This window comes from Erigeron canadensis, chromosome 9, assembly GCF_010389155.1.
Source record: "Erigeron canadensis isolate Cc75 chromosome 9, C_canadensis_v1, whole genome shotgun sequence".
Taxonomy (NCBI): domain Eukaryota; kingdom Viridiplantae; phylum Streptophyta; class Magnoliopsida; order Asterales; family Asteraceae; genus Erigeron; species Erigeron canadensis.
The window spans coordinates 25382975-25404774 of NC_057769.1; the positions used below are offsets into that span (position 1 = coordinate 25382975).

The following is a 21800-nucleotide window of genomic DNA, read 5'->3' on the forward strand; positions in this document are numbered from 1 at the left end:
AACTTTCAGGTAATCTTTCTCTACAAGTAAAGACAACAAAGACAACCCGTGATCCATTAGTTTACGCAATTTTTGTTTTTTCATGCCGGGTAATGAAGATCTTTCTATACTGCAAGAATTTTAGTAGAGCCTTGACATTTTACAGAAAGTTTAAATCAAGTAGAAAATGAAGTAAAATAACACACCCTTGTCACTCTGACCCATTGATTCCGATCTAAATAACAAAACCTTCTAAAGAAGTCTTATTGTTCGTTACTTCATTTCTACAAAGAATGAGCGTATAATATCACTTTATCTATATCGACGAATAAATAGTTTCATGCTTTTGTCTTCCTTCTTTCATCCAACGCCTATTTCAGCACAAAAAAAAAATGGGAGTAGCGAGTTAAGTAAGTTCCCCCTTCATAAATATCGGAATAAATCTGTTTAAGAATGGTCAAAGTGTTTAAATTGAAATATACCTTGCTTTGGAACATTCTCATAGTGAGCACCACAGTGTCGCGCATTCTACAGAAGAAAGAAAATAAAATACGTAACCATGAGTCCTTGTAAAATATTAGAAGGTAAATCTCAAGGTTAAAGTGACAAAAAACAAAAGGTATCATTTGATGATTTAGGTCAAAATCATTGCTGTCGAATTTGAAGTTAGGCGTGTTTTTTGCAAATTTGCATCAAAACTGTAGCTTCTATTTCAAATTTGGGAAGTAGTTTGTATGCCCCGGAGAGTCATAGTAGACCTACTTTTTTGACACAAGAAAGTCATACAGCTAGTAAATAGAAATGTAAAGTCAGTGTAGTACCGAACATCATTAAATGCATTGAAAGGATGTGAAGAACCATTCGGACGTGTCAACACAAATTGCGTACTAACCCCAGCAGGGATTTTAATCTGCAACATATATACACAAACGATGATAATTATCAACATCAAAAACATAAAACATACTAGAACCGATTATAATATTTATAACTCCATAGTTCCCATGAAAATTACAACTTTTATTTCAGGTAACTTTTCATGTTCTAATATACCTGTTCAAGCACTGTCATTGGTATCAAAAAAATAAAAGAACATGATTCCCATTTTGTCAATGTTCAAGTGTATTTAAGACATAAGGTACAAAGGGATGACTTTCTAACCTCTTATATTGTGTTTTTCATTGCGAACTTATCATCATAGTTATGGAAATGCAAAAGAAATAAGCAAATTTAGACAGACTAGGAAAATAGAAACGATAAAGTTAAGTCCATCATACTTGAAATATTTGTCCAACATTGCTTGTTCTCACAAGTTACAAAATGTAGCTGTTCATTCCGAGAATGATGTATGTTTGCAGTAAAGCCAAATATGCCTAGAAAGTCAATTAATCACATAATTTAACACATCCTTAAAGCAAGTATAGAGGGGAGTTGAACGAATAACTAGCTTAATAGTTCAGATGACTAGTTTGTTTTGTATAGAATATGGGTGGCAAAATAGTTGGGTTGGGCAATTTGGTTAAAAAGTTGAAACAGCTAATTTTTTGTTTGTCGGATTGGATTGACCCAAAACACTGTCCAGACAATCTACAATTTGCGTACACAAATTGTGTACATATTTTTCTGATAAATATAATTGTATAGCTGTATTACACACGTAATCAACATTTCATCAACAAATTAGCAGGGACATTTAATTCATTGAAAAAGATATTTTTAACCCGTCTCAACAAAATTCAGATTTTACTCACTTGTATCAGAGGATAAAAACCTAAACCTGATCAAGCTATGTATAGGTACCACCACTCCATAAAAGCATGATAATTCAGTCACAACTACATAAATGCATGAAATATCTGTTTTACTTACTGATATATCATTGGTATATCTCTCGTCGATGATAATAGAATGGGTCCGGTTGATCTTTATTTGGTAGCTCGATCGTCTCAAAGAGAACGTTGTTTGTTCCCAGTTCTCAGAGGAATCCATCTGCAAAAATAAAAGCATTGGGTGTTATAACATAAACCGAAAGAATCTTGTTCACAAATTAATTGGCCGTATAAAACTATAAAAAGCATTTTCGGATCAACTTCATGTAATTTGTATATAAATTTATTCAGTAATACACCTACAAATGAACTTCAAGATGAAAGAAACTGTACCAGAAGCAAAACACCAAATGATGCTTGACCATCTGACATATATTTGTCAATTTCTTGTTGCATTTCTGGATCTGCAACAAATGACATTTCAAGAGATAAGAATGAGAAACATGGAACTTTACTTTCAGCAAATTATTTTTCACTGGCACACCAAAAAAACTAACCACATGTTATTTTGTTCTGCTCATTGGCAAAGAGTCGCACTATTTCCCCCTGACAGCAATAAAGTTTCACAATAAGTAACGATGGCAGGCATGTTCAATCATTAATATGAAAAAGACAAAGCATACAATGGGGTGAGATATGATACCCTAGAAGATATTTACGTGATACATTTAATGTTTTTACATTTCATTATTTCAATAGTATTAATCTAGGCATATAGAGAAACAAAAATTAACTTAATAAAACGTTAATTTGCCATGCGCGATTGAGATCATACAGTTCTTACCATTCCATTCGTAATATAACAATATGTAAATGTGTAGGTACATTTTCATATGTTTTCATAGTGTTACGTGATACTTTATATTGTTATATATGTTTCATAACATTAGATAGAATGTGGTTACGATATCATTTAGTACGATTTTGTATCATTTTCTTCTATGTCATACAAAAAGGTAAACTTCACTGTAAGAAATGTATTGACAACGTTCGAGGAGTACCTGATGACCTTGGTCATCCATTGGTATGCACTCAACAGCAATAAGTTTATCGACATCATCAGCTGTAACTATATATTCCGGATTTGTGGCCCCTGTGTCATACAGAAACTTGTGGTTGAACAACAATTGATAGTGATGACACTTCATAGAATTACAGTTTTACAATTTGGACATCCGACATCCCATATCAAATGGGAAGCACTATCATAACAGATTAAACCACATGGCATGGATGGGTAACAATTAAAATAGATTTGGAATGAAGCATGTTACTTTGTAGTATAGGTTAAAGCAGGCTAGGTTAGGTAGAATGACCCGCAAATAATTAGTTAATATGTTCCTATACCAGATCAGTCCATTTTAAAAATACATAATACTATAATTACCAAATATAAAACCTTGAAGGTTATTGTATTTGATTATAATTAATAGGGATTACAAAAGGCTTATATTTATAGAGTAGCCTAAATCAATATATGGAAAACTAATACTATGGAAAGTAGATATATGGAAACTAACTAATATATGTCTAACACCCCCCCACAAGCTAAGGCCGGGGAGCGACCTTTAGCTTGGATCTTATGTCAAGGAATCAAGCAGCGGAAAGTGGCTTTGTGAAGACATCTGCAATCTGGTCATTTGTGGAAATAAACTGTATAGATAATTTTCTTTCTGCAACTTTTTCTCGAACAAAGTGAAAATCGACTTCAACATGCTTTGTACGTGCATGAAAAACTGGATTTGCTTAAAGGTATGTCACACCTAGATTATCACACCACAACGTGGGAATGTTCTTCATTGGAACTCGAAGTTCATGTAAAAGAGCTTGTACCCATGTAAGTTCGACAACGGTATCTGCCAAGGCTTTGTATTCGGACTCTGTTGACGACCTAGAGACAGTTTTCTGCTTCCGTGTAGACCAAGAGATGAGATTTGATCCAATGTATATAGCATACCCCTCAGTGGATCGACATGGTCGTCAGGGCAACCAGCCCAGTCAGCATCAGAAAAGGCACTTAGGTTATTGTGATGAGCATCAGCATAAGCATTAAGCTGGTTGTCGAATTTTGTTGGATTAGTAGACCATACTTAACAGTCCCTTTTAAGTATCGAAGTATGCGTTTAACGGTAGAGTAATGGTTGACTGTCGGAGAATGCATAAACTGGCAGACTTTGTTGACGGCATAAGCAATATCGGGACGAGATAAAGTCACATATTGAAGTGCACCAACAATTTGACGGTACCTGACAGGATCATCGAAAGGAGTACTGTCACCCAGAGATAGATTAGCATTAGGAGCAATCCGCATTGGCATTGGATCGGCTTTAGAAAGGTTTGCACGATCAAGAAGCTCAAAAACGTACTTCTGTTGTGATACAATGATATCATCTCCACGTGGAGTAATCTCAACACCTAAAAAATAAGAGAGTTTACCCATGTCTTGAATTGCAAAATAGTGGCATAAGGAGTGAACCACATGATCAATGGCATTGGGGTTGTTCCCAGTTAACACAATGTCATCAACGTAAACGAGCATGTACATTAGTGAGCCACCCATGGAATAGATGAATAAAGATGGATCTGTTTTTGAGCATGTGAATCCAAGGTGTTGAAGAGTACTTGATAATCGTTTAAACCACGCTCGTGGGACTTGTTTGAGGCCATATAAAGATTTGTGTAAATGACATACATGATCCGGTTTGTGTGGATTAACAAAGCCTTAGAGTTTGTTCTAAATAGACAGTTTCTTGGAGATCACCATGTAAAAAGGCATTTTGGACATCAAGTTGTCGTAATGACCACTTTTGTGCAACAGCTAGAGAAAGGACAAGACGGATGGTAGTGGCCTTAACAACAGGACTGAAGGTCTCCTGATAATCAATGCCGGATTGTTGTCGAAACCCTTTGGCAACCAGGTGGGCTTTGTAACGTTTAACAACCCCAGTTTGATCTCTCTTCGACTTATAAACCCACTTACAATCAACCACATTAGTGTTTGGGGACGGGGAACTAAAGACCATGTCTTGTTCTTTATAAGAGCTGAGTATTCATCAGCCATGGCTTGGCGCCATTGAGGAGAAACATTAGCTGCGGTAAAGGTAGGAGGTTCACTGTCAGTATAAAGATTGGAAGCATGGGTTGTAAAGGATTCGGCATTGTATTTTGTGTTTGGTTTTGGATTTTGCCTTAAGTTTGGAGGGCGAGTACGATGTGAGGTAGGTGGAACAGATGTGGTTGAAGGTTGTGATAGAGGTAAAGTGGCAGTCGTGGGCTGCGGAGATGGAACAGTGTGAGCCGCTGACGATTGCTGGTAACTATCAAAGGCAGATGTAGCGGGCTTATAATTGCGTTGGTAAGTGAGAAGAAAGGGACCCGGTACATGGTGGTTTGAAGGTAGAGTGTCGGGCGAAATAGGAACAGTTGTGGGGGTAGGAGTAGGTTTCGCATTTGTGCTTGTAGCTAGATTGTCGAATGAAGTAGGAATCATTGTCATGGTGGGAGTTTGTTCAACAGTCGTGGTTGGAGTTGGTGTTTGAGTAGTTATAGGTTCAAGATATAAAATTGGAGTGGGGTATGATGAAAAATACGATTTGGTTTGGATAGGTGTGGAAACTTTGTTTGGCTGTGAAATAAAAGGAAAACGGTGTTCATTAAACCGCACGTGACGGGCAATATAAATGCGGTCAGAAGACGGGTCAAGACAACGATAGCCATGATGCGTACCACTCTACACCCGAAGCTAATGGGATCAGAGGTGTTGTGTAATTCAAAGTTTAAATAGGGTAATTGAAAGAGGACAAATTGTATAGATGTTAGGGTTTATTGTAGCCGGAATTGTGGCCGGAATTTTTGGTGGTTGGTCGGTTTTATGGCTCTGATACCATATAATTAATAGGGATTACAAGAGGCTTATATTTATAGAGTAGCCTAAATCAATATATGGAAAACTAATACTATGGAAAGTAGATATATGGAAACTAACTAATATATGTCTAACACCAAATTAATTGATTGCAGAAAAGTATAAATACCAACTTAGTCCATTCCATGTCAAAAAAGTATAATTCTTATAAATCCATCTCAAGAAAAGAATAATTAAAAACTAGCATATTTTCCGATGAGGTGGTTGCCACGTCCTCTTTTCGCCTGACCAAATTAGCCCATTTCAATTAAGTCTAGTTACCAAGTAGGGGCATTATCGATTTAATTACCAAAACCGACCACCAACCTAGATTGTAGAATCATAATTTAAAACAATCGAGGATTAAAGATAACCAGGGAGTAGTCAAACAAGTTTACTGATATACACAAGCAAATGATGCAAGTCGCTGACATGGAAAGGTCTTTAAAAACTTACCCTCGATGTACTCTCTAGTGCCGTCCTGAAGGTGACGAACCCACTGAAACAGGCAAACAAATATGATGTATATCAATAAAGGGATAATGGCATGTGACAGTGATATATGTATCCAAGTGCACTACACTTTTGTGCTTCATTTAAGCAATGTAATAGTAAACTGTGTTCTACCCTTCTGAAATTCATTGACACAGGGATTAACAAAGTGGAACATTAGTAAAAAAAATATAAGAGTGACGGTACATTGCCTTAGAGTGTATAATAAAAGTATGTTGCATAGATTAGTACATTTGTTAAAGTAAATGAATATTACATGCTGTTATCCCTTTAATAATTTAATTAAAAAACAATCATGCATCTAGTAGCTTCTGTACCTGAAACATGCATAGTGAGGTCCCACGAACCGGAAATCCACAGCCTAAAAGTCTACCACCTGGTTTTGCATCCCCAATAATTTGGAAACTCTCTATACCTGGGCCATCTTCTATTGGGAATATAATATATTAGCATCTATAAGAAGTACAAATCATGCCTATTGTAAGAAGTGCCAACATGGGCAGGAAAGACAGGTTGGCTAACAGGTTTGGGTCGGGTTAAGCTAGCCTGCCACTTCTTATGATCAATCTTTTAGAATATAAATGATAAATGTATCAGATATTGTTATAAATACTATAGTGCTAAAACAATCTAATGTTTGTAATGAAGTGTTTAGAAGGTTTTAAGCACTTGCATACCCTTAAGGCGACTTTTCACCTGTTAGAGACTGTTGACCTAGTTGACCCATATACTTTCTGGTAATATCAGGTACCCAAAATTGACCAATATTTTTATTACCAGGTCGAAAAGGCCACAACTACTTAGCAATAATTATAAATGTTACTTGCGGTTCTATTATATCAAGTAAAATTTAACGTTTCAAACTCTTGTGATTTATTATCTCTGTTACCTTCTAAAGCATAAGAATCAACCCCATCATTCATCCGGGGTGGTTGAAAATAACTATTGTTGGCCCGGTCTTCAAATCTATTATTCACTTGATTATTCTCATAGATATGATCTGTGTTCTGACTGACAAAAAAATTAGAACAATTATCAGTAAACCATTTGGCAGTGAGTACTAACAAAGGTACATTCCGATGCTAAGTTGCTAACTTTTATTATGAAAGACCACTTACATGGGATAGAAATTTGTTAAAATGCTACTAAAAGATACAACGTGTTTAATATAGGTGTGGATATGTTTAAGATTCATTAAGCCAACCTAACAGGTCTTGAAGCAAACTTCTGGTGATTATCATTATCGAGGGACTGATTCATTTGACTATTGATTATCAGGCTATTCCTTCCTCCATTGTCACGTTCAGGTGTGTATCTAGAAACATCATAATTTTGTTCCAAATGCCTTCCACCAGCAGGATTGTTATAGGGAGAAGGTGGGAATTGCTGTTGACCCTGCATTAAGTTACAAATAATTACCAACACAAAAGAAAAAAACACCGACAATTAAAGATTACAAAATCAGAAGTGAAGAAAAGTTATATCTATAGATTATAAGGTGTAACATACTTGTGATACTCTAATCTTCTGCTGCATTTGGTCATGTAAGTGCTGCAAGAAAGTGGAGGTTTGACCAAAGAATTATTACAAAATACATATTATTAAGTAGCAGATGAGCATTACTATCTTTCTACTTACAAAACTCAAACTACGCATACCTCATCATGAATGACAATAACGGTAACAGGTCAATTGGATAATAAAAACCTAGCTAAAATAAATGGGTCAAACTAAATGAACCACTCATGCATGTTAAAAGTCGCCCAAAGTGTATTCAAATGCTACTGTTACTTGAGGCGCCACCTAGGTGCTAAGCTTTCCCATTATACAGTATTTCACTATTTTGAATTTACTTTTACCACTTCTTTCGCATATTCTTAATATACATGTTATGTATTTAATTAAATTAGAGATACATGATATTTAAGGATTATAATATGAATAAATACTATATGTTATATATAAAAGTTAATAATGTTATGTACAACACACAAGGTTGGGGAACACGCAACTTGGACTAGACTCAGAAGCGGGGGAGGGGGGGAGTTACGAGTTTTGGCGACTCGAATTCGGCTCGGCAGACACCGGGATTGAGATTTTATATATAAAATTATTATTATTAAGATAATATGTAACGGAATATCAGAAATACACTAGAAACTTCAAACTTAAAAATGATTTTTTAGAAAAATTAGCATAATACTTCAAAGTTCAAACTTAATTGCTTAGAAACATATACATCATACTTCAAAGTTTGAAACATAGATATTATTGGATAAATTAACAGATAAACAAAAATATCAGTGACATAAACAAAAAATAACTTCGTAATAAAACAAAAGTTAAAAGATAAAGTGATAATTTTACTACAAGTTTATTTAAAAGAATAAAAATTTTGACCATCTTTGACACCACTATGAGACTATATGCACGTTTAGTTTTAAAGGTACAAAAAGAATCCTTAGAGATATATGTGAAGGTTCCCCACTATTCAGATTTTTTATATTAAGGCCACCCATATACTAAAACTACTCCATAGCGCACCCAAGTCTGTATCCAGTTGCTTCTGTACCATATGCACAAAAAACATGCCAAATGTTGAAAATGCTATCTAAATTCCTGACAGATCGATATTTTTAAATTTTTATATTTCATGAGATAGAAAAACATAGTTTTGTCTTTTCAAACTTTTCGAGCGCAGTTTGCATCACCTAGCATGTTTTCGGCCAGATTGGAATAAACAAAATATGATATATGTTTGGGTGGCCTATGAGATATTTTCAATATATAGGTGGCCCAAATGAAACAAATTGAATATTTGAGTTGACACAAACATTATCCCTACATTTTTTTACCTTTATGCTGTCAGAAAGGGCTGTAGCATTCGTCACACGAGGCAAAATCCCATATTCGGCTAATAGTCCCACCAAAGATGACATGAAGATATACCTCTCATCTTCAGCAACCTGGTACATTATAAGGAATCAACAACGTTAGAATATAGAACTTATGGAGAAAGTGGAAATTAATATGAAGCAGAGTAATAAGATCTGATGTAGAGCAAGACTTCAAATAAACCCTCTTAGTTATATGACTGACACACTAGCCTTGGACATATCTCTGTGTTCAAGATATATATTTAGTGTCGTACCGTAAGGTTACAGAAGGAAACTCTAGACAACATACATGACTTACCTTTAACTCGTGGGCTAATCTTAAATTTTCATCAAGAACACCTTTTCTATGAGCTAGTTCATTGGCAGCGGACTCAATTGCTTCATTTTGTTTTTCGTCAAGAGCCTGTCACACGGTCAAAAGATACTACATTATACATAGAAATCTGCTTGGTACATACGGCGAGATGAGCAGAGAGGAAGATTGAGTAGAACAAAATGGGATTAAGTTAAGGCGGGTTAACTTTGGCAAGGTCAAACTGACAAACACTTTTTATCCACAATTTATTTTTTATACAAGTAATGCCTCAAAGATTGTAAAACAAGTTTATTACATTGAAACTAAAGTTTTGGATAAAAAGGTTTAAGATGTCATATAAATTAAAATAGACTTTTGGTGACTTTCAGCCCGTTTGAACCATTACACCCACTTTAGATATAATAGAACTCAAACAACCTATTCGTCAGTCGGAAAAAATGTAATTTGTTATGTTATCGGTAGTCCATAAAATGCAATGTTCGCTCTTGGAACTATTCCTTTGCCAATTTTCCCTATTTGTTCGCTAGCAGTCATTATAAGAAGGTGATTGATTTTGGTCTACAAGGTTTTTCAACATTTTCTGTTTCAACAGGATCTTTTAGATATTTGATACTTATAAAAGCTCTCAAAATACCAATTGATCATAGATCAACTGGTACCATCAGTCCGCCACCATGTGACCAGATGAGCCCTATATCTTGTGATCCATGTGTGAGAATGGTGAGTCACCAGGCATGAGTTCTATGCAGTGTGCGCTCTGGGTACCAAGATTGTACATGGGACTAGAGGGTTCCCACCCATTTACTCTTTTTTAAAAGATCTCAAAATGTTGCCATTTTTGGGACAAAGGAATAGAATTCCTCAGAAAATATAAAGTGTGAACACAGGAAAACACCAGACAAAAATAAGCTCGTTATATTTAAAGGAAATAGGACAAACCAATCGTAACTCTGAAAATTTCTTCTCCAAAGTATACTTTTCATTCAATAATTGTCGTTCCTGATATCACCAAATCAAATTTATAGATAACTCAACTTTAAAAAAGAGCCGAATAACAAATAAGGCAAAACAAGCAAGACAAGATGTACCTTCACACTAGCAAAGGTAATTTGTTCCCGGAGATGCTGGATTTCTTCCTTCTGAGCTTTAACACGTGCAACTTGTTCCTATGAAATAACAATAAAAAAGATGCCAAAGATATAGTGATGGCCTAACGGGTAATGAGTGTACTGGGCAATGGGTCAAATTGTCTGAGTTAAAACAGGTCAATTTTTAATGCGGGTCAAATTACGTCGACTAATCGTCTAATCCCATAAAAACTGTTTTGTCCTTCATATAATATATATATGTGTGTGTGTGTGTGTGTGTGCGTATTTGCTATAAATTATTGACATGTTAATTATAATTACAAAATCAAAAAATTTAACACTCTGCATAGATAGTGATATAAGAAGTCATACACCATAAATGCATTGTAACTTTGTAAGTGACTTTCGCCCCATTTCACCCGTCGCCCTCGTAGCTAACTCTTAGTTGGCCACTTTTTAAAATAAACGCAACCAAAATCGACCTGTTCTGATAGTAAAGGGGTAGAAAATGCAATTCCCGTGAGTAAAATTAGTTAGACATGTAAAAATGTCAGTTCATGTAGCATACCTGTTCCTCCAACGAATAATCGGTATTGTCATTTTCCCTGGAAAATAGACCTGTTTGAGGATTATGCCTAAAAAAAAAGTACTTACGCATTCGGAATCCTTTATAAAAGGTTAATGGCGATTGACATGGATAAGACAAGAATATATTCCAACTATATTACCTGCTTGAAGAATCAGAGGGCCTCGTCTGAATACCGATGGTGCTGTTATTATTCATCAAGTTTCTATCAGAAGACATTGTATCAAGATTTTCAAGTCCCGTAGAAGACCACATTTAGTTTTAAAAAATATATTTCCCATCGTTACTGGCTAAATGTGGCATTTTTTCAAGATATATTCTCCTGATCCATTGGGAGCAGATCGATTTCAAACCATCATTTCATTTGTAAGTGGCCACACCTGACAATGGTTATGTAGATCAGACATATATTCACAGCCATGATAGAACAATGCAGAGAGGAAACAAGCGACTATAGATGGCAAAGTTGAGGGCAGCAGGCAGGTTGGGTATGGATCAAAATGGGTTGGGTTACATAACACGCATTCTGTTTTATATATCTACGTATTCTATAAAAAATTACTTGTCTATTATGATTACCAAAATTATATTAGTTTAATAATAATCAGATTCATTCAGTGAACTTAGGAGGTTTTACACGATAAAAATACATTTTGGCGAGTTTCAAACAACTTTCACTTTTAACTAACAGTTAATTTTACCCGATAAAGTTAACATAACCCAAACTGACCCACTCATAATTAAGTTGAATTGTTATCTACAATCAACCAAAAACCAATAGTTGTATTTTCAACATCAAGTCGTTTTGATATAATGGGTTAAAACTATAAAAAAAACAAAAACAAAAAAACAAACAAACTGCGTCAGAGACTTTAATTGATACATATGAGAAAATAGGATGATATGCAAATTGTGATCCCTTTATGCCATGGGAAAACTAAAATATGAGCAAGAAAATGATAGTCTTGAGATAGGATTTACTTTAATAAGTACTGAACCTAAATCAGTTTGCTACTTCTAGGCTCTAGCTACAACAAATAAATGGGAAAACGTTTGTGGGTATGGAAAGGTTAGTCCTTTCTAATCAAATTTATCAAACAATTACTTTCAGCCCCTGGGATACATAATTTGATTCTTATATTTATTCGAGGGATATCACTTATCTTAAGCGAAGGATAACACACATACATAAAGATAACTTAACCCGAACTGACCCATTCATAAGTAAGCTGAAATCGTCATCTAAAATCAACCAATGACCTATAGTTGTATTTTCAGCGTGTAAACGTCATTTTTATTTTTATATAATGAGTTCAAAGAAAACTGTGTAAGAGACTTTCTTGAAACACATGAGCAAATAGAAATGCAAATTGTAATTTCTATATGCCATGGGAAAACTGAAATGTGAACAGAATGAATGTCGTGAGATATGATTTACTTTAATAAGTATTGAACCTAAATCAATTTGCTACTTCTAGGCTCCAGCTATAAAAATAAATGGGAAAGCCTTGGAGAGCATGGTAAGGTATTCCTTCGTAGTCAAATTTATCAAACGACTCATTTTAGCCCCCGGTAAAGGGGGAAACATAGTTTGATTATTATATTGTATTAAAGGGATATCACTTATTTTAAGCAAGTGATCAAACACATACATACCTATAACAACCCAGAGAAGACTTAAGTCTAAATAATCGAGACGAGAGACTTGCATGAGCAAACCCAATCTTGAACTTTTTAGGCTTGACAAAACAAAATCCTAGACAATATTTATATACTTCTCCCATGAGTCAATTGAGCTCAGATTCAGCTACGATCACACACAAGCCTAGTAATATAAATAGTTGATATAAACATTGCTAGAAAGAAGTTGCGTACAAATACTTGCTGCATTTCTAGCTGCTATAGACCCAAGGAGCATTGATGTATCGTGTTTCCCTATTAGGCTTATTAGCTAATACAATGAACTAATAAATTAAAATGTCTTGGCTAGTACCTCAAAACTCACATACATTTATCATGACACATTAACTAGAAATTGCAGAAATAAAATTCTCGACCCTTCTAAACCACATCTGATAAAAGAAAGTAGGCAACCATTGTCCATAAATATCCGTACTCAAACATATAAAAGACTACTTTATAGGTAATTTCTAAGAAGCATAACATATACATACTAACTTAAGAAATAAGATGCCTGATATATTTCAATTTCGATCATAGAAAAAAATAAATCTCAATGATCACCATTTACCACAATGGCAATATTTTCGAAAAGAAAGACCAACTAAGCAAAATATTCTAATTGAGAAACCAAACTTCCAAAGGGCAATAATATGCATGTTGACTTTAAAATCTAACCAAGTTATAAGTCCACGAGAAACATTTAAAGATTCCTGGCTGCAACTTATTCTTATGAAAGTCAACTCATAAGTTTATTATGGTTTCCACAAACATTAAACAGACAACATACAACTACTATCTAATCAGAGCAATATTCAGTAACCTATCTTTGATAAAGCTCTTTAAAGTTGTACACTTTCATTTAAACCTAAAGTTGCACTACTCCTAAAGTTCCAAATCAAGAATTAAAAGAATTTCACTTTTTTTTACTTTTCAAATGTAAAGCCTTTTAGTACTTTTTAACTGCACAAATGAACCAACTTACTACAAATTTACAACCTATCATAGTTCTACTCCTATTTAAGTTAACAACATATTCTTCAAAATCTGTAATATTACTAAATGGACCATAACTCATACAAAAAATCTCAAGAAAAATGACACCCACTAGATTTAACAACTAAATAAAGATAACCAGATAATCAAAATCATATCTTGACAAGAAAAAAACACTATATGATTACAATTTATCCAAGATACAATAACCACAGTTAAAAATAACAAAAGATATGAATTGGGTCTATTTACCTGGGTATCAGTAACAAAACCCAAATGGGAAAATGGCAGATCTATCAATAATTGAAAGATAAGTTAGTAGTAAGTTTTGTGTAAATTTGAGTTGAAATTTTTGATAAATTGAGTTTTGGGAGATAGGAGTTGGGTTTAAGTGGTGTGAACAAAGAAATTGCAAATGGAAAAAAAGATTTTATATATCTCTTCCAGGATGGTGCAGAGAAAGAAGGAAAGCGATGGGCATCAAATTCTTGTCAAAATTCTTTTTTAATTGTCATTACTGGTTAGTTATTTTGAAATTTAAATTTGGAGATTTATAATATTTACAATTTTACTTTCAGTATTAAGTTAAAATTTGCCCCTCCAAAAAGTAAATTTGTCATTCATATTATCATAAAATTTTCTAACAAGTCAATTGTCACTAAAAATGTATATAAAAAACAAATTTGTCACTTAAATTGATTCTTAAGACATGACATTAGGGATGCAACTCGTCAAGTATGGATCTAGTTTAGGTGATCTCAAATGCTAACTTGATTAAAAATTCTCACCTCCCAAAACCCGAGTGTATTTCTATTTAATTACTAGCTTTCGGGTAACCTTTCATTAATTGTTTAAAAATATTAATATCATACTTTAAAGTTCAAACTTGATTATTTAGAAATATAATTAAACCAATTTAAGATTTTTTATAAAAAGTTTTTTATAAAGAAAAAAAATAAATTGACCAAAGTTGACCCGAGTTTGACCTGAACCGACCGAGTTTTGACCGAATTGGTGGAGTTTGACCAAGTCTTGTTGACCGGGTTTTAGTCCGATTCAGTCGAATTCGACTGGTGAAGGACCCGATTCTAATTCCGGGTCGGAGTTTTACAACACTGCATTTTATTTTCTTTTAATTATAAGTATGCCCTTAAATGTGGAGATAACAAAATAACAACAATAATAAACTATGTTTATATAAAATAATTGAGAAACTAAAAAAAAAAATATAAACAAAAATTTGCAAACGATACATTGAACTAAATTTATTTTAGTTTATCTTTTTTCTCGCAATCTTGTTTTCCATCACAACCTCTTGGGGAGCCATAAAACATCGAATATTGTTGGAAATGTGGAAGCTAAGGGTGAACAAAAACCGAACCGAAAACCGAAAAAAACATGAAAACCTAAAATACCAAAAATCATTGGTTTTCGTTTTCTAAAACTGAAATTTATGATTCGGTTTTGGTTTCTAATGAAACACCGAACTGAACCAAAAATATATATTGTTTACTTTATTTTATATTTATATCATTTTGTTATTAATTTTTGGTAAATATGTTAATATATTTGCATATATATAGGTGTATAAATAATATCGTTTATATGTTTTAAGTGAAAAAAATACACTACAAGATTGATTTGCTTTAATCATTGTATAATTAAACAGCACGTAAAAGATATAAATAGTTATATATAAAATTTGTTTGAAATTTGTACAACTTACTTTTATGGATTTGATGTCATTGTTGTAGTGTTATTGTTACTAATATTGTTTTGAAAACTTGTTGAAATTAATTATGGTGTAATTATGGTGTATAAACTTATAAACTTTTCAAGCTCAATTTGACCCAAACCACAAATGGTTAAAAATCGACTAAAACCGAAAAACCGAACCGAAATAGACCCAAGTTGAAAAAAATTGAAACCGAAAAAAACGAAACCCAATGATTTTAGTTTTCAAAAACCAAATTATAATGGTTTGGTTTTAGTCAAAAACCGACCCAAACTGAACTGTACTCGCCCTTAGTGGAAGCCATCAAAAACTATTGCACACAACGTTGTACAAATTTTATTTTAAAAGTTTAGTTATTATTTGAAAATTATTTTCCTCAATGGGTAATCTAATGAGAAAATGTCAAAAATGGTCCATGTGCTTTTGTTTCGTTGCAAATGCTACCTGGGTTTTTTATTCTCGTTGTCAACAGTCCCTGACACTAATGTTCGTTAGTTTTGACCGTTTAAACCCCTCACGTGCATACCGCGTGAGGGTATAATCGTCCATTTAACAACCATAGGGACTATTTGTAATCATAATCAATTTCCTATTCCTAATATATACATATATATATATATATATATATAGTCCCAATTAAACCGCTCAAAGGCATGACATTTAATTAGAATAAAATCATGCCCTCTCTGCAGGACTCAAATTTGCTTCACTGGAAGACTTTGTGAAAATTCCTTAATATGTTTTTTCCATGTCTCGAACTCGAAACCTCAAACATATAAAGTTGGTGCTCAAGCACTGAGCTGTAATGGGAAGTACATTATGATCAACAAATTTATATTAACAATCTATTATATACTAATTATTCTTAATTATTTTTATATATGTACTTTTAGACAAAAGATATAATCTATTTATCTATTGCATTACAATATAAACATTAATGATGAATTTAAATTACATACTTCCACACAAGAGATTAGAGCAATTCTAACTTTCACATCGACAAAAAAAAGAGTCTAAGCTTTAAGGTTTGAGTTGTTAAAGTTCACACAGATGTCCAATCAAGATTGTCAATGGGCACAATTCTTCAAAGCTTCATAACTAAAATATATAGTTAACCTTGACTTTAAGATTGTAAGTTTGCTGCTTACTTTCTTCATTTTTTACTGTTATCTCATGTGTCTAGATTTTTGTTTTATTTTTTGGCATAACAATTTGGATTTGTAATCGATGATTTTCATTTTTTCATGTTATTCCTTGAGGTTAGTTAAACTATTTTACACTTTACGAAACAGAATACGAACAAATACTTTTTCTTGTATAATGAAAGTGTGAAAAATATACAAACCCATGAGGAGGGGTAAACTCGGCCCGTCTTGGGCCCATTATATCAAAAGGACACCAATTTATTTTTATTTTCTTTTTGATGTTCGCCATCCTTAATTTATAAACAAAAATTAATTTATATGAATTTAATTCACCACGAGCTCTTGAATCCTCATAAAACACACAGATACATAAGCTGATATACTTACATTATTACACACATATTACATATACTAGTTCTAATACCCGTACGATATACGGTAGCTATATAAATTGTATTATAAAGAACTTCAAATATGTCTCATACATGATTCGCGAGTATGAAATAAATTATGGTTAAAGTAAATCGATGATCGAAACTAAATTATAATAAACAGTAATGATAAATATAATATATGTTTAGCTAGAGTTTTGCATTTACCTTAAATTTTTAGATCCACATCAAAATCGGAATTTGTAAGCATAGTGGATGATGATTTTGGATTGTAAACTCAAGTAATAACTTATCATACTATATTATAAAAAGAATAGCCCTTTTTATTTTCACTTGGCACCCATTAAAATACTTTCACATTCACTACCTACTTGACCTTAATGATTAAATTACACTATCAATCCTTTATGTTTTAAAATATGTCCATTAACCATTTACATCAATTATATAAACAACTCAACGTCGCTCTATCACCAACCGTCGCCGCCACGACTACCGCCGCATCACGTGGGTACCGTGCTAGTTATAATTAATATAAGTAATAGGAGTTGAAAAATTGAGAAAGAGAAAAATATAATTTATTAATGATAAAACGATCAATCAAATAAGGTTTAATACCTTTTGTATTAATAAGTCAAGCGTTAGAGTTTAATTCTAAGTCTAATAAGGAAATTGAATTTATATACAACTAAAAAAAGCCAATTTAACAAAATAAATAAATTAAAAGAACACATGTTGATCAAAAATTATGCCACATATCATTTCAAGAACATGTCAATCCTGTTTTAACTTATTGATAAATGTTGACATACATACATTGTTATCTAAGAGTGTTAATATGTAACAAACCAGTTTTATTATATTATATTTGTGTATTTAACACTTAGTTTATATTCCCAGTTAAAAAGAACAGACCTTCTATTAAAAGTTATAGGGAGGAATGTCAGAAATACCTTTCTGAAACAACATAGCCTAAATAGAATACATCTCCACCCTAAATATGAAATAAAATATATCGTCAGTCCCTCAACTTTTAAAATAATTATACCACCAATTATATTAATTCCATTTACATCAGTAGCCAACACTACTCGTCGTCACTACCATCAGTCGTCGCCGTCACTCATCATCACTGCATTGTCGCTATCGTCGTCACATTGCACGAACACCATGCTAGTTTTTTCATAAATAATATATCTTGTCACCTTTACAATAAGTAACCAATCATTTATTAATCAGATAATTCATTTAAAACACAATTCCAAACACTCAGTATTTGCCTATAAAAGTGATTGTCCGCGTTTAATTAGAGAGAAAAAACAGTTTTAAAAAGCAGGTAAAGACATGCTTTTTCCAACGTTGTTTTAAAAACGAAAATTTTAATTTCTAAAAGCAATCCCAAAGACCTTTTAAAAAGATAAACGGGAGAAGTTTTCGTGAATGTAATTACTAACTATGAACGAAAGTCTATAGTGTGAAAAAACTAAAGTTGTGTTCATAAATAGTTATATTCACGGATACTAATCCCAATGTAAATACATAAAATAGTGAAAATGAACAATGTTGAATACACACAACAAAAAGGATTAAATTGGTTACAAATTTTAACAAAATGCGCAAACAAAGTTATACATACAACTATACAAGAATAACAAAATGTTATAGTTTATAACTTGCTAAGTTAGTAAATGGTCGACCTATCAAAGAATTACCTTATTACATTGAGTTGGATACATCCATTGTAAAAAGTTAAAAATTTATTACGTACAATTATAATTTTTAAAGTTCGATAAACATAATGAATAAAGTTTATTATACTTAAATGCATTAATCTATTTATCTTCTAAGGATGTTGCAAGTAGTAGAAATTATCATTTACCAAATGATTTTTATTATTCCGTCTCTTCTTTACCGGGATATGATGTTTGTCATTTGACTGATTGTATCGATCGATATAATAATAAATATTACAAGTTATATGTAGACAAGTTGCACCTAAAAAACCAATGTGATAATAGCCGAGTGATACCCATCACTCATGATGTTTAGGGCCCATTGAGGAAGTCTTAAATGACGAAGGTTTGATCTTTGGGGATGACTATATCTTGTGGGAATTAAGTGGAGATGTTTCACTGACACTTAAATCCTTACAGAATGGTATAAGTGGGTATCCAAACTAAGGGATACCGACGGCAGGGTTCCTTTCTTCAAGCCTAAGTCGCACACTCGCACCTAACTAAAATAATCAAATAAGATGTTTAGTTATAAGATTAATTAAATAAAGTAGTTGTTTTGGAGTGATCTGAGAACATGCAAACTGAAATAAAATAGAGAGGAGTGAGATTGTGTTGGATAGTTGGTATGGACCAACATTAGCAGCCTTCCATATATAGAAAGTGGTGGTTAATTTATTTGTCTTTTATTGCCATTTTTAGTTAATTGAAGCTAACAATGTTAAATTAATTTTCTTAATCTATATATATATATATATTGAAAAGTTATTTTGAGAATCACATGTGATCATAGCAATATTTGTGCACATGTGATCATGAATCCAAATCTCCACATAATTGTATAACGGATGATAATTCATGCTCCACACAATTATAAACTTCAAAATTACACATAAGTTATTCAGAAAATAATCAAAAAATAATTTTCATGTAAAGAACAATCATCGGTTGGGCTTGATTTGAAAAGTTCTCAAAGGTTCTCGCAAAACAAAGTTCTCAAAATAACTTTATCATATGTATATATATATGAGAAAAGAGAATATAAGGTTGTGTGACACTTAAGCTTAGGTGTGAAACTCCCCACATACTAATATTTTATTATTTATTGTTTAATAAATAAATTTCTGGGCCCCATGATTTTTATGGTTTAAAAAATTAATATGTGAGTGTCCGACATTTAAGCTTAGGTACCTAACAATCTTATATTCTTATCCCATATATATATATATATATATATAATCTTATAACACTAGGTATAAAAAAATGCCACCAAAAGTAAAACGACTTCCACTGATAACAAATCTAGAACATAATAACATACACAATAAATGTCACTACAAGTCTACAAATATTATTATTAAAGACACCACTTTTCGCAATTGTCACTGTAAGTTTGTAAGTTTATATTGTAGTATCACTTTTTTAGCCAAGATACGAAAAATTTTAAGCGGCAAGTACTTATAATATTAGTACCTTGTTAATTTCAAGTTATTAAAAAGCTTTTAATGACACATATAAACGGTGGTGGAGCTAGAATTTTTATTTTGATCGAGATTGTCGAACAATTTACATGATACTAATAAGTGTAAAATTAAACTAAAAAGTTTAATTACATTAGTCTGGGGTTTCCAACTACCTTAATCTGAATAAATACTTGGAAATAGTATAAAAAATATAGAGTTTTATAGAAATTGTGGGGTTGTCATGGCCATCCTTGGACACCATATAGCTACTCCACTGCATATAAGTTTCAAACTGCATAGATACTTAAAGACACCTCTATGTCAGTAACAATGACTGACAAAGTTCACTGATTTAATGACTGGTCCAGTTCAATAAGACGATTTATATTTAATTCAAGTAAGTAGATAATGTGAAAGTTCATGGTAGGATCGTAATGACGAGATCTCTATGGATATAGGTGTGCAGAATCCACAAATATCCATTGATAATGAGGCAACAGTATACACACAAATACAACAGAATCGAGATGATAACGAGTGTAATTCTCTATTATTATAAGTCATATGATTACAAAGATAGAATCCATATGACTACATCACTATGTTTACAGATTACAAGTATAGTGACGACTTAATTAAGAATTACATGATAGTGGCGGAGTAACAAGGCATAGATCTCTACCTTGTTATCCTTGGACGATACAATAGCTACTGCAAGGCAAATTATGCCTAACCTCGTCGAACTCAAACCTAAGACCTATACAAGTATTTATAACGACATGACACAGACCGTAATAGCAAATACGGGCTGGGCTTCTTCACGATATGCGCTTCATGCACTTCCGACCAAGTAACTAGCTTCATCATAAAAATACTTAGACAACAATTTTCACTCCTTTATACTACTTGAGCGTCTTGAAAGTTAAAGAAACATCATTTGTCACTCTGTACAATGAATACCTCAATGACCTAATGATATAGATGTAAGCTCAAGCACTTCAGATTTCTTGCCCAAAAACCATTATCAATATGAAAGTGAATGAACCGGTTTTTTCGCAACAAATCTGTATAGAAGCCCAATTTGTGTCCTTCTCTTAAATACTTGTATTGTCTTTCGTTTGACATCTCCTTTCTGATTAAACAATGAGATCTTCTTATGCCAAGATAGGGTATAAAAGGTACTTCAGATTTTCATCCAAATTTTTGCCGCCAAAATATGTTCTCATGAAACTTTGAATTCCATGTAAACTTTGGATATCATGATCATAGGAAAAATTTGATAATTCCTAAAATTTTTCGCCAAATCCGCATAGATGAAAATTGACCTAAAACTTTTCGAACGCTACCAAACTTTAAATCTTCATGATTCATCCCATTTTAAGAACCTGGGCAAAAATTATTTTTCCCGCCAAAAGACTTTTTTTTTACAACAACATAAGAGTCTTTTCTCGGGAACTTACCTTATGTTTCTTCATATCACGATCAAAGTCTTATGATTAAACAACATCCTTATTGTTTCTTCAGATCACGATCAACGCTTT

At 32.8% G+C, this 21800-nt stretch overlaps 1 protein-coding gene across 3 annotated transcripts; it reads right to left on the minus strand.

Annotated features, from left to right (window-relative positions):
- Positions 1-27: 27 nt before the first annotated feature.
- Positions 28-14175, minus strand: LOC122581965. 3 transcript variants are annotated; one of them, XM_043754299.1, is made up of 19 exons: positions 14041-14175; positions 11255-11492; positions 11095-11131; positions 10527-10604; positions 10378-10437; positions 9421-9525; positions 9081-9191; positions 7735-7776; positions 7430-7620; positions 7115-7236; positions 6543-6652; positions 6169-6211; positions 2810-2901; positions 2306-2354; positions 2142-2212; positions 1849-1968; positions 801-889; positions 462-507; positions 28-350 (listed from the first exon to the last, which is right to left on the minus strand). In XM_043754299.1, exons 2-19 carry the CDS (start codon positions 11365-11367, stop codon positions 318-320), a joined length of 1512 nt encoding a protein of 503 aa, XP_043610234.1. In that variant the 5' UTR covers positions 11368-11492; positions 14041-14175; the 3' UTR covers positions 28-317. The 3 variants fall into 3 exon arrangements, with proteins under 3 accessions (XP_043610234.1, XP_043610233.1, XP_043610232.1); XM_043754298.1 differs by having other exon boundaries at positions 6543-6649; positions 11095-11161; XM_043754297.1 differs by having other exon boundaries at positions 11095-11161.
- Positions 14176-21800: the final 7625 nt, after the last annotated feature.